This window comes from Notechis scutatus, chromosome 1 (genome assembly GCF_049901735.1).
Source record: "Notechis scutatus isolate UNSWTSFEM ecotype Mainland chromosome 1, rNotScu1.2, whole genome shotgun sequence".
Lineage (NCBI taxonomy): Eukaryota > Metazoa > Chordata > Lepidosauria > Squamata > Elapidae > Notechis > Notechis scutatus.
Window position 1 is genome coordinate 268,289,976 of NC_142009.1, and position 14,699 is coordinate 268,304,674.

Genomic DNA, 14,699 nt, shown 5'->3' on the forward strand with positions numbered 1-14,699 from the left:
CTTTTTTTTTAACCAACCACAATTAGGTTTGAATTTAGGTGTAATATTATTTAATCTCATTAGTGTTCCTGGTTCTGAGCCAGTAACTGGCTGTTGCAATGAATTTTGTTTTGGTTTTAGCTTAATTCAGCTATCCGGTTTCCAAGACAAATTTTTCCTCTAGTTAGTATAATGCATGTATCCCAGCCTTTACAACTCATTGAGGAAATCTTAGCTTCGGGCAATATGTGCATTTAAATATGTATATACTGTTCTTATGTAAATATTTAGTAAGTTAGTCAGATTTACATCCTGCCTTTTCTCCAGGATCCCAAGGCATTGTACACAGCACTCCTTCCTCCACTCCTTCTCACAATAGCTTTGTTGGACAGATTGAGTTGAGAGAGGATGACTGGCTTAAAGTCAGCTAGTTAACCAGCTGCGCTCAAGAATGAGTAAATTAAAACAATTCGGCTTAATCTCAGGAAGGTTGAACCTGAAGTTTCTGACTTCTTACATGTTGCAGAGAACAGCTTTCTTGTAACCTGCCAGGAAATTTGGAAAAAGGAGAATTATTTTTTGAAGTTTTATAACTGTTATAACCCAGTGTTACTAGTTTTTTTTATGGCCATGAATTAAAAAAAATCGACTTAATAAAAAGATTACATACTGTGTTGCAGCATGATGAGTTAACCTTCTTTGGCCTTCCATCTGTCACTTATGACCATTTCATGTCATCATCTAAAGCATTTCCTTTTCTAACACCAACTTTCCCTTTCTAAACGCCAACTCAAAATAATTGTATTATTTTGCACAGTAAATCTGAAATAAATATGCAGTTGTTGAATGACATCTAGAGCATCTGGGGTGTCTTGCTATTTTAGCATACAGCTTGCAAGATTTCATCACAAGCGAATTCCAAGGTTATCCACTGCTATAGAAAATAATGACTTCATTCAGACAATCAGATTACAATTTAAATCATTTTCTGGGTTAGCCCAATACTTTGACCTGTAAGTGGAACAGACAGGCTTGGTTTGCATTTCATCCTAAGCCATGAAAAAAGCTAGGCATGCTGGGTGAACATCTGTTTACATGACTTGAATATGTGTGGTGTAAGAATACAGTTAGTTTTTGGGATATAACCCAAACTTTTACAGACATTGGATCTGTAATCTGTGATATGAAGTGTAAAGAACTATCGCTTGATTAATGTAAACCAATGGTTCCTAACCTGTGGTCTGCGGACCCCTGGGGAGGCATGATGTCATCACAGGGGGTCCGCGATTGCTTGAAGAAACGTTGTGGTTTAAATCTTGAGTTAAGTCATGGGGCTCCATGGCCACAAAAGGTATTTATAGGGGTCTTCGATGAAGAAAAGGTTGAAAACTACTGATGTAGACAATATTGTGTTAAATGGACCTAGGCCTTTCCCAATCCCCAAACCCCAAAAACTTTAACCTTAAACTATCTACTGTTGACTTCACCCCATTCCTAAGAGGTCTTTAAGGGGCATGCATAAGCGCAACAACATGCCTACCGTCCCTGTCCTAATGTTCCCTTTATTCGTATCCATTTCATTTATTAATAATCATGTTTATACTTATATCTGTTATCTAATACTTGCTTGACAAAATAAATAAATAAATAAATATTAGATTTGATGCTGCAGTGCAGATGATACATAAGTAGAGTAATACAGTATCATTGTGGGTGAGGGTAATCCTTTTCTCCCATTATTATTTGATGTGTGAAAATTGCCCCTGAAGATTTCCATTGTCATCCCAAGGGAATCACATGCTGTGCATGTATTTATGTTTTATTAAAAAAATCAGCATAGAGAAAACATTTAATCTTTTCTCTTCCGACACTTTATCATAAATTTGAACAGCCTCTCTCATTTGGCTGCTTAAACATACTTAGAAGATCTTGTTCCTGGATTCCCCAAGGCCATATTTAAGACGTTTGTAGTGAACAGCTCCTAACCACGTCATTTAAAAGGCATCCTAAAATGAAAGAATCCCAATTCTTTTCTTCTTATGTTTTGTATGCGTGCAAGAGTATGTATGTAAAAGAAAGAGAATGGAAAAACAACAATGGAGTTAGAGATGAAAGCCAATGCTACCTAGAGTGCCTTCCTCCCCACCATACATAAGTAATAACATCCAAACCACAAGGACATCTTCTAGAAGTATAACTAGCATTTCATAGGAATGTTGATGAAAGTAGAGCTTCAGTGAATATGGAGAAGAAGAGGAAGCATAAAGATGCAAGAAGACAGTTTAGTTCCTTTTGTTTTCCAGACATCAAACTAAAAGGGAATCTTTTCAGTAATCTCACTGAAAAATATGAGAACCAGGTTAGTCTAGTGGTTAAGGTGCTAGTATAGAAAGTGGGAGTCAAATCTGTAAGTTCTAGTCCTGCCTTAGCATGAAAGCCAGCTGGATGACCTTGAGCCAATCACTTTCTCTTAGCCCAACATCTCACAGGGTTATTGTGGGGGAAATAAGAGGAGGAAGGTACAGCATGTTGAATATGTTTGCCACCTTGAGTTATTTGTAAAAACAATAAAGGTGGGATACATCATCATCATCATCATCATAACAATAATAATAATAACAATGACAACAAGAACAAGAACAACAACAAAATGTAATTTGAAAAACAAGTCTGATTTCTTATTGTATCTTGTTTCACCTGGCTCATGACCAATTTAGCTTTCTGGCCAGATCTACCTATCAAATCTGCATTATGTCCTAGTAAAATGTAGGTAGTGTTTCCATTATCTCTTCAGAATTTTTTCCCCAGTGGATGGGATTTTAATACTATCCATTGTCCTTTGCAAAGCATCAAATATTCTTTAGAATGCAGAGCTTCCAGTCTATCTACCAGATAGGAATCCAGATTCACTTCAAGATGTAAAAAAAAATCTCGAAGACTAGATGTTCAAAAAAAAAAAAAAAGCAGAACTGGAAGCTGCTACTATATATTAAAACCACTGTTCTGATTTATTGGATGTAAGTTATTCAATCATTCAGGCATGACCAAATCAAGTTAAACATTGTCAACAAGCCAAATATTTGCAGATATTAGATAACTTTGTGCTCAAACAATTATTAGAAACCTCACAGAGATTTAAAAATGGCACATTTTTATTTGGTTGAATTTCTTTACATTCATTTAAATACTGTATATTTGCTGTATTTTAAAAAAAATGTACAGAAATAGTTGGCCTTGGAAGTCACCTGCATCCAGAGGTGACTTCTTGTTATCTCTGTGACCCTATCCATAACATATAGTACCATTATTTGTTTTTAAGTTCTTCAGGTTTTGCATTATTTAAAGTTTAATGGATGGATTGATTTTGGATATAGTATGAAAGGGTTGCTGTTTCTTACATGAAAGCTGAGTTATGTGAGCAAAATAGGAGAGGGTACAATTTTCAGCAGAATGTGAGAAAGAACTTAGTCACTGTGCGAAGAGATTATGGCAACATATTTTAAATCGCAAAAGATTAAGAAATACATCTTGGTGAGATATTTGGGGTAAAAAGCTAAGAAAGATGACAAAGCAACTTTTGAAAGATTATCTCCATAACTGCTAAGTGCGGAAAGAAATAACAGTGTGTATAGTAGTGTTTCCTGTAATAAACATCATTCACAAAGGATGGTCTGGATGGAATACCATTTTCAGATATAAGGAATGTGATACAAAAAAAAATGTGTTTAGGTCTGCAGATTGTTCCTCCCTACAAGGAAGATTGGGTTGAGGGGCTTAATTTACACTAATAGTTTTCTTTCCTTGTAGTTTGGTCCAGTGGTAGGATTCAAATTTTTTCACTACCGGTTCTGTGGGCGTGGCTTGGTGGGCATGGCAGGGGAAGGATATTGTAAAATCTCCAGTCAGAAGTGGTATTTGCCGGTTCTCCAAACTACTCAAAATTTCCACTACCGGTTCTCCAGAACTGGTCAGAACCTGCTGAATACCACTTCTGGTTTGGTCCACTCAATATAATCCTCTTCCCATACAGCTGGTAATATTTTTTCCCTGTATTCTCTTTTAAACTGAAGAAGCTTCTTGGATGAGAAGTAAAAGGTTTTCAAGGAAAAAAAACAAGAAAGTTTGGTTGCCTTTTGGAAAAGTAACTTTGGGACAACCATGACCTGGATGATTGTGAATCTCCATAGACAGTCTCTGTTAAAGTTCTATGCCACCTTTTCCAAAGACTCTAGTTTTCTTGTTACAAATTAATACATGTTTCATTCTAATAGTAATGTAAATTTTAGTAGTGAGTGTGTTTAGAATGATTTTAAAAGTATTTTCGCCAAGAGAAAATTGACAGATTTTCCTGGGGCTATTTTCGCTATACATCTATGTAGATGCACAGCTATGAATTATGACAGAATTTATAATTAAATTTTCATATTTTCATACCTGTGAAAATAAACATGCAATCGATTTGTGTGCATGTAAAAAACAAACAGTATCAATGAAAGGAAAATAAATCTGGACTCACTGAGTTTAAATGGAATTGTATTGCTCGCATAGCAGTTGTAGTCCTACAGGGCTATAGCGATATGCATGAAATAGATGCACTTTTTTGTAAAGTACGATTTGAAGCAGAGGTATGACTTCCTATGTCTTTTACAGGTATCACTACTTTACTGTGACTTGTGGCACGTGCTTTCGTTGTAAACATATATGATAAGATGCTCATGACTCATTCAGTATGTTTCTAAAGTTACAACGCTCTGCACTGAGGATACATAGAATTGGATTACATTATAAAGCAAACCTTTGTACTGTATTAATACTGAACAGTATTTTGAATAAATATCAGTGTCATGGTACATGAATTTCTGTCAAGGTTTCTCCAAAGAATTATATGGCAAAACTTTCCATAAATGGATAGAAGAAATTTCTGTATAAAAAAAAAAAGGCAGTGGAAAGATATGTTTCACAGCAGAGGTGGTATTTCAGAAGGTTCTGACCAGTTCTGGAGAACTGGTAGCAGAAATTTTGAGTAGTTCAGAGAACTGGCAAATACCAGCTCTGACTAGAGATTTTACAGTATCCTTCCACTGCCACGCCCACCAAGCCATGCCCACAGAACCGGTTGTGAAAAAATTTGAATCCCACCACTGTTTCACAGTAATCCATAACATATCTTTTCATGATAAATAATGTTCCATCCTCAAACTATGAGATGGTTTATATGACAATTTAATTTCACAGTTATTTATGAGAACAGCAAAATACCTCTACTGCATTTTATAAAAAACAATTTAGGTATGTATGCCTTTGATCATTGTCACCAAACAGAAACCTTATAAAGATGCTTTGATAGTCTGGAAAATGAACACCAACAGTGTACACACCAGTGAAGATGATGAGAGTTGTAAGGAAATATGTTTAGAAGGCTTCAAAGTAAAAAAAGAAAGAAAGTAATATACTTCAAACCTGTAATTCTGATGTTCCAGTTAATGCATTTCAATACAACATTAGCTTGTTGTAGGAAAAGACAGAATATGGAGAGAATAAAATGTATTACATTAAGGTGAAGAAAATGGGCAGGCATGAACTTCATTGTGGATTTTGGCTGGTTAGTTTCTTCTGAAGCTGTGAAAACAGAAACAATAAGAGGGGAATATGGTTGTTTCTGATCCAAATGAATTGGCTTCCAGTGTATCTGGCTTGGGATACATTTCGGTAAGAAGGCCCTCTAGTCTCTCCTGGAGATGATGCAGTTCACACTTCTTTTTCCTTTCTCAGCATTTCTCCGAGAGCTTTGACCACTTCTCTGAGAACATGGAGGACTTTTCCAATGAACTGTTCAACAGCTTCTTTGATGACCCCATGCTGGTGGAAAAAAACCCTTTGCTGGACATGGATCTGGATCCTCCCACTCCTGGCATCCAGGCAGAGCACAGCTATTCCCTGAGTGGAGATTCTGCTCCACAAAGCCCCCTTATGCCTGTCAAGACAGAAGAAAATGCCAGTGGTGAGTAGAAAGCTGGATCCGGAAGCATATGCCTATGTATCCTCCTGTTGAAGTGATAGATACTGTCACAAGCAGGTCCAATCTGCCTCTTACAAAGGGCTGTTTCTCCTGAAAGCAGACAATCTGCTGCTAGCTAACTACAAACTGTTTCCTGTGTCATTAAAAGCAGTCCAGAGTTAAAATTGGTTCCAGCCAATTAATCTAACCCATTTTTAACTGATTTGAATTATCTAATGATAAGACAGCTGACATTATTCAGTTAGCTCTTGGAAATAGAAAAAAGAGTCAAGCCAAACCGGAAACATAAAGATTTTATCTGCCTGCCACATTCTCTCTCTGTGGAATATATAATCAGGAAGCCCCATAAGCTATCTGGGGAAGATGGGTGATTGTGCTTAAACAAAATAAGGGATAGTTCAAGAAATGGGGGAGGGAATCATGGAATAAAACTACACTGTTTAAAAATGCTTCTTAGTAAGTGAGATCAACTGAATAAGTAAGTCATATCCTTGAAGAAACATGCACAGGACTGTGATACACATGTGAACAAGCTGAAATTAGAAACTAAACTTCACTTTTTTTCTAGTCTCCTTTGTTGAAAACAGCAATAATGAAGGAAATTGAAATAGAGGGTTTTTCAAAATAAAGCAGAGCTCTGATATAAAAAAAATATTAGAGTTGACCTTAAATTTCTCATCAGGGTCTTCAAAAAACAGACAAAACATGGGTTTTGGCCTCATGAGTCACAGCAAAGAGCCAATAACCCACTGTTTTAAGAGAGGAGAATGCTTACTGTCTTACAGTCATTTAACATGATAACTGATTATTTGAGTCCTGGGTATTGTCCAGGAAACTGACCTCACTACTTCTCATTATTCATACAACATTACTGTAGATTTTTTAAAAGCAGTGTTCTTTGCCAAATATTTTTTAACTGAACAATGCTAAATAAACTAGTTCCCTTTAGGGAACTAATTTCGATTTGTTTCTGGTACCCTCTATCCACTGTTTCCATTCCTCAATCTCTGAAGAGTTTGAAACTGATGTACGATTGTCCCTACACAGCAACCCTGAGCCAGGTGAGCTATTACAAGTCCTAGAGCAACAAAAATCCACTTAGCCTCATCCTCTAGTAAAGAGAAATTGCTTTATTCTCTTCCTGCATTCACATCTTCAGTGTATGCTGCTGTGTAGATTTACCTGGTCTTTTGCTGAATGAATATATAAGTCGCAATATTTGCCATGACAGAAAAAACCCTGCAGCAAAGCCACCATTCCTTCTGAATTTAAAAGCCTCCCATAAGCTCTGGTGGTAAAATTACAGCTACCAGCAAAGGTGCAATTAAGCATTTTTATTGATAGTTGTAATCATAGCTGCAAGTTCCTGCAGTGGCAGAAGTGCTCCATATTCATAAAAGGGTGTCATAGTCAGGAAGAGTTCTTCATTGTAGACAGAAACTAGGAACAAAAATAATATATATCATTCACAGCTACCTAAACACTGTTTAAATGCAAGAAATAACTTTATGATAGTAATATTTATATGTCAATGGAGCAGTTTACTTGTGGAGGTTATTATTATGGTTCAATGCACATTCCACCAGATGGCATTTTTACCCACCTAGGGTGACCTTCCCAAGAACTTAAGAGAGCAGATGTTGTTTGATGGTGTTAAAGGTATCATTGCAGGATGTAAGCTTTTCCAACTAAACTGCTTTTTGCAAATGGTAGTGGTAATTTTGAATGCCAATGGTGTTCAAGTGGTGCCCCAGATGTTTTGGGATTTAACCCAAGAAGCCTATTACCATTGTTACTAACTCTGCTTTCTTTAATACAGTCATTCTATTCTTTTTGCAGGTCTTTGTATTTCTGATTTTCTTCAGTTCTTTCTCTTCAATTCTGTTATTATTCCTACAGCCTATGAATCTGATAGTTTATCATTCTTGCTGGCAAAAGAATTACTTTCTTAATCTCTTCTCTTTAAATCAGGGATGGAGAACTTCTAATCTGAATACATTCCTTGAGGAGGTCTCCTGATCTTGTTGTTCCTTTCCCCACTTCTGTCCTCTGTTCCCTCTTTCATGTGTCTCTAATTTGTGAACAGAAGAAATTTGGATCATAGGCGTATCCATGCATGTTCAGGCTTAAGGTTTGCAAGTTTAGAATGCATTGACTCTGTCCACTTGGTCTGTACAGCTAAATTCTGATGTGTTTGTCTAACAATCAATCTTGCTCATAGGCTGAAAATTGGTCAAAATTGGTCAAATTTAACTCAATTTACTAGCGCACAAGCACTGAAGACAATTTCATATGTGATAGAAAGGGAGAGATTTTCTTTCCTTCCCTTTTCTCCTCAGCTCACAAGAAGAACCTACATAAATCCTCATGCTTTCCAAGTGGTGCTAAAGCTAAAATACTCATTTCTTAAAATGGATTGACTTTAGGGGGAAAAAATGTCATTTCTCTGTCTGACCTTGAAGCACAGGGGAGTAGGTAAATTGGTGGAACTTATCTGATTCCTGAGCTGTGTCCTTCAGGCCAGTCTGCCTCCTTGAATTTTGAGTACTTCCCAACCCTCGACATCAACATCAGGCCTGCTCCATTAGATAAAGCTGAGATCCATGTACTAAGGCCTAAGTGACTGTTTTTTGCCCTGAAAAGTTCTGTAATACTCACACTGAAAAGGAAATTAAATAAAATATGTCAACTTACTCTCTTCTCCCCACTGCCAAGCTCTGGGCGGCCTCCGAGAGGGGCCCTGAGATTGTTGGGTGTGGATGCAAAGAAATCAGCACCTTCCCTGATACTTCTGTTTTGGGTGTAGGCCGAATGAAAGCTACTGCTTATAGTTAATGCTTAGAGGCCTAAGTGGGCTTCTTTTTTACCAGCAGATTTATCTGCAGGAGATGGAGAGGCACAGTCATTTCAAAACCTATTTTTAAAACAATTCATTTTAGGATGATTCATGACGAGAGGATATTTTTAGAGCAATCCTAGCAGAGGATCCTGTTATTTGTGGGACCCTGTGGGTGTCCGAGTGGTTGAAGGACAACCGTCAGCCCGAAAAGGAAATGGCACAGATTCAGTATATACAAGAGAAGAAAGGCCTTTCTTTAAAAAAAAAAAAAAAAAAGATAGAAAACCATAAAAGCAGGGAATAAGTTTCCCCACAGTGGTCAGGGATTTATCCTGGCTGAGTGCTGCCAGACATCAAGAAGAGAAGGGGTGAAAGCACTACAATTTTTTCATAGGCCATTCTTGCTTGGTCCTTCTCCAGAGAAATACCCTGCCTCCTTGTAGAACTGTTACTGAACTATCTCACTCAGACTATAGATGAGGGAGGACAGTTAGTCTCCAAAACCCCCTCAATATCTAGAAGAGATAAATTTTAGTAAGGCTGCTGGAAAAGGAGCATTGGAGCACTAGTGTTCATAGAAAGTTACATGTTGCTTGTTTCTGGATATTCCATTCCTCTTCATCTTCCTCCTGTTCCTCCTCTTGGTTTTCCTTCACATCTAACATTCTGTAAATATGTTTATTTGCAATGAAAATGGTGCAGTGTACTGTTTATATACACCCAGGTGTTAATTATGAGTATTTCTTCACTCTGTTATGAAGTTTTCTAGATCTTAATATAAATGCTTCTTACTCATTTTTCTCCATGGTCCTGTGCTTAGTACAAAATCTTCCCAAATCCTTCCCTTTCTAAGGCCAAAGAGTTAACTAGGGAGGTAGAAGCTACCAGTAAAACTAGAGATGGAAAGAGCCTTGCATCTTTTAGAAGCATCATGCCAGCTGCTTCAGAGTGGAATGCAATTCTTTAGAGTATGACAAGAATATCATGGCTGTGAGAAGAGCACAGAAGAATGGAGATTGAGAAATCTGGGAAAGGGCAGAATGGAAGGAGAGATGACAAAAGACAGCTTTCTCTGACAGTTCCTCTCTCTTCGGTGACCTTATGCAGCTTTCTGCAGAGACAATTAAAGGATCTCTAATAGCTATAATAATACCATTTATTACATGCATATACACACTCACAACCCTCATTCCCATCCCCAAATATTTGACTATGTAATATGTAATAGGAGTAACCAAACTGTTTTAAAGTAAAAACAACAACAACATTGAGCTCAATATATTCTGCTTCAAATTCAGTACACTCGGGAAAGGGCTATTCTGACCATCCTGGAAATCTTTTGAACTTTGAAAGAGTTTTGATTCAAATTTGAAATAAACGTTTTGAGTTGAAAATGGGACTGTTTTAAGCTCAAAACAGAATGATAGAAACAATCTGTTTTGAACTTTGGGTAAATCTCTCTCTCTCTCTTTCTCTCTCTCTTCCTCCCTCCTTCCCCTCCCTCCATGTGTCTCTCTCTCTCTCTCTCTTTGTGTGTGTGTGTGTGTGTGTGTGTGTGTGTGTGTGTAGAAAATTGCTCAAGAACTCTAAACATCCCTAACAGCATCAGAAAGTCATTTTTTCGCCCTTTGGAGCTATAATTCTTTTTGGAAAATCCTTTCTGAGTTTATATAAGGATCACATATCTATTAAAAAAAGGCTTTCTCAGAGTATTGTCTTGCCTTAAGTTTTCAGACTTTATACCTACAACTCAGTGGTGGGATTCAAAATTTTTTACTACCGGTTCTATGGGCATGGCTTGGTGGGCATGGCAGGGGAAGGATACTGCAAAATCTTCGTTCCCTCCCCACCCCACTAACCTGATTTCCATCTCCGTTCTCCTGTGGAGGGCAACAAAAGAAGACCCAGCCGATCAGCTGGGACTTGGAAGGCAGAGAATAGATGGGGGCGGGGCCAGTCAGAGGTGGTATTTGCTGGTTCTCTGAACTACTCAAAATTTCCGCTACCGGTTCTTCAGAACTGGTCAGAACCTGCTGAATACCACCTCTGCTACAACTTAACCTCGTTGAAGATTTTCTCTGACTGATATATCTTGCATTCTCTGATTCTTGGACAAAACTCAAAGTAGCTGAATATAGTTTCTAAAATATACACTAACTATAACCATTTGTTTCCTTTGCTCTTATCATCAAGCACTTGCTCCTTACATTCAGTCAAAATCCAGCTTCCTATAAACTTTAAGATCTAACCTGCTTTGGTAGAACAATATAGTCTTCTAAGTCATGTGGGAAAAAAGTTCTATGAGTTCTATGATTTTGCTCATCAGGACATAGTAAAAATCCCCTGGTCCTTAGCAGTTCTTAAAAGTACGTAAATACCACCTCAGATGAACAACACATGCCATATTACACCATGTCATCATTTATTTTACAACAAGAAAGTCAAAACGGAGAAGCCATTTATGAAAAAGTAAGTACACCCTATGATTCAATAGCTTGTAGAACTATTTTTAGAAGCAATAAAACTTGAAGTAATTATTTTCTTTATCAGTCTCTCACATCGTTGTGAAGGAATTTTGGCTCACTCTTCTTTACAACACTGTTCAAAGAGGATGTACTTACTTTTTCACATGACTATATGTGACAGCCAGGCATGCATTTCAAGAGGGCTACTATCATTCCTCTTTTCTCCAAATTAACAGATAACAGATAATCAGAGTTGGAAGGGACCTTATAGGTCATCTAGTCCAACTCCCTGCCCAAGCGGGAGACCCTACACCATTTCTGACAAATGGCAGTCCAATCTCTTTTTGAAAGTCTCAAGTGATGGTGCTCCCACAACTTCCGAGGGCAAGCTGTTCCATTGGTTGATTGTTCTCACTGTCAGAAAATTTTTCCTTATTTCCAGGTTAAATCTCTCCTTGTTCAGTTTCCATCCGTTATTCCTTGTCTGGCCTACGGGGGCTTTAGAAAATAGCTTGACCCCTTTCTCTCTGTGGCATCCCCTCAAATATTGGAAGACCTCTATCATGTCTCCCCTGGTCCTTCTCTTTACTAGACTAGCCAAGCCCAGTTCTTGTAACCGTTCCACATATGCCTTAGTCTCTAGTCCCCTAATCTTCCTGGTTGCTCTTCTCTGTACTTTAACCTTAATTATTTTACCTTTTCCTATATTGCTCTTGTCCTATTTCTGAGTTAACTTTTATGCTATCCTCCAAACCTGTTTAGTTTTCTTAAAGTATACTTTCCAGAATAGTACATCCAAATAAAGAACTGTCTCAATTGCATAAGAGTTGCTGTATGGATTTCTACTCTTTTGAGGAAAGTATTTCCAGGTTGATAGCAACATTTAACTTTTTCTCTCTTAATACAGCAGTGAATGCCTCAAACTCATAGGAACCTCTTCATATATTGCATTTGTAGAATACTCTGAGATCATGCTACCTAAGAAATGATGCCACAATTGAAATTAAAAAAAAAAACTAAATCCCGGTTCAGTTTAAAAAAAAAAAAATAAAAAAAAAAAAAATTTTCCCCCCCCAAAAAAAAACAACCCACCCCAAAAAAAAAAAAAAAAAAAAAAAAAAAAAAAACAAAAAAAAAAAAAACAAAAAAAAAAAAAAAAAAAAAAAAAAAAAATAAAAAAAAAAAAAAAAAACCCACCACACCCCCCCCCCCCCCCCCCCACCCCCCCACCACCAAAAAAAAAAAACCCCCCACCAAAACCCCCCCCACACCTCAAAAAAAAAAACCCAAAACCAACCACCCCCCCCCCCCCCCCCCCCCCCCTCCTCTTTTTTCTTTTTTTTTTTTTCCCCATCTCCCCCCTTTTCCCCCCAAAACAAAACCTACCATAAAATAAAAAAAAAAAAAAAAAAAAAAAAAAAAAAATAACTGAATTGGAGCAGTGCACATTCAACTTAAATCATGAAAGAGTGATTCCTGCCCTTAAACTCCCAAAGTGCTGAAAACAGACTGAACTGTTAATGCTGAAGTTCAGAAGCAAAATAAACACATTTCTATGGAACTGTTTTTGGGTTTAAAATAGGACAATAAAGATGTGTTGGGAGCAAAATGCTTCTCGGAAATCAAATGTTATTTCCACCCTTAATACTTCACTCTGGCTTTCTAGAATCATGCAAAAAAAAATTATAATAAAAAATTAAACCTGCTGGATTTAATCCAATATTGTCCATCCTTGTTTTAAAGAAACTTCTTGTGTCAACCTACAAACATACTTGTTTCATAAACCAGTATAGGACAGACTATCCTAACAGAGCAGATTCGTATAGGAGAGAGATCAACCATTTTGTGCAATATCAGCTTTTTAAAAAAGTTTAAATATTGTCAAAATGCAGTTGGATTGAATCAAGCTCATCTTTGAGGTCTTGTGGCAGTTCAGGTGAGACTGGTGAAGTTTGGTAAGATTTGGTGATCTTGCAGAATTTTTCCATTTCTCTTTTAAAAACCTCTAAAATTGTTTAAAATGGAAGCACTGGAAATTGTAGCATATCCCTTTACTAGAGCTTAATAGAATGTATTTTCTGTTCTGAAACAAAGAAAAGCTTATTGTGCTGCTTCTTAGCTCTAAAATCATTGTTCCTTCAGGTTTACATCTACTATCTGTGAAAGAGGATAGACCCCATTACATGGTATAGTGCAGGGGTGTCCAACCTTGGCAACTTTAAGACTTGTGGACTTCAACTCCCAGAATTCCTCAGCCAGCTTTGCTGGCTGAGGAATTCTGGGAGTTCAATTCCACAAGTCTTAAAGTTGCCAAGGTTGGACACCCCTGGTATAGTGCTTCTCATACACAGTGCTAGTATGACTTGACCGTGATGTGCTTCTTTTCTCAGAACTGGAAAATGGTATGTGGGCCCTCCAGCACAAGCTATGTTCCATCATGGTGAAGCAGGAGCAGAACATGGTGCCAGAAATGCCTGAAACTCAGCTGCCGACTCATGCAGTTCCCATGATGAATCTTAACCCACTGCAAAGGTTGCCGGTCCCCAAAGAGGTGAGTTCATTGCACCAAGAATGGCTGGAATGATCTGAGCCTCGGGACCTGAGAATGTGGCATTTAAAAAAAATGATTTCTTCATCTTTCATTCTAAATAGAAAGGCTACTACAAGGTGGAAAGTGGGCAATTGAAGGATAATTGGATAGAGTGCTTTTGATCTTCATTCAAAAATGGCAGCCTTTGTGGGAACTATACCTTTATTAGGGATGCTAGTCCAAACAGTGGACAGGATTATTAATGATCAGCATAAGTGGAAAAATACACCCAAAATAGAAACTGTAAAGTGTATCTCCTAGAGGTTAACTCCTACAGGTTAACTTGCCCATTTGTTTCTAGTTTAGAATAGAATAGAATAGAATAGAATAGAATAGAATAGAATAGAATAGAATAGAATAGAATACTAAGCCAACATCTGAGATACAATTCAAATTTTCTTTCTTCTAAAATGGAATAATTTTAATAATTATAACATGGCCAGTTTCTCAGAAGAGGCAACTTCTAATGTTCTAGTTACAATCTGCTGCAATTATATATTTGATCAATTCCCATTACCATTGGCAGCATGGGAACATTAGGAGTTATTGTTCAATACATGTGGATGATTGAACTAACTTTTTCATCATTTGCTAGTGATTTTGCAAAGGAAGAGATATTTTTTCTGTTGAAATGCTTCTCTTTATTTTTGTTATTTTGTAAAAATACAAATATTTCTGGGTGTGACATTTCAAAGATGCTTTTCTTTTCTTATCTTTTTTATTCAAGTTTTACAACACAAATAAAGAACAGAAGCAGTAAAAAAAAGAAAGAAAAGAGAAAAACAAAAATATGGAATGAATTGTAAA

The 14,699-nt window shown here is 37.1% G+C and overlaps 1 protein-coding gene across 3 annotated transcripts in view; it reads left to right on the top strand.

Moving 5' to 3' along the window:
* Positions 1-14,699, top strand: part of CREB3L1 (cAMP responsive element binding protein 3 like 1) — a 95,907-nt gene that overhangs the window by 38,990 nt on the left and 42,218 nt on the right. For all 3 annotated transcript variants that reach the window (XM_026671262.2, XM_087951303.1, XM_087951304.1), the window contains 2 exons: positions 5,752-5,980; positions 13,693-13,853. In XM_026671262.2, coding sequence (XP_026527047.2) covers positions 5,752-5,980; positions 13,693-13,853 — 390 coding nt within the window. The remainder of the gene's footprint in view (positions 1-5,751; positions 5,981-13,692; positions 13,854-14,699) is intronic.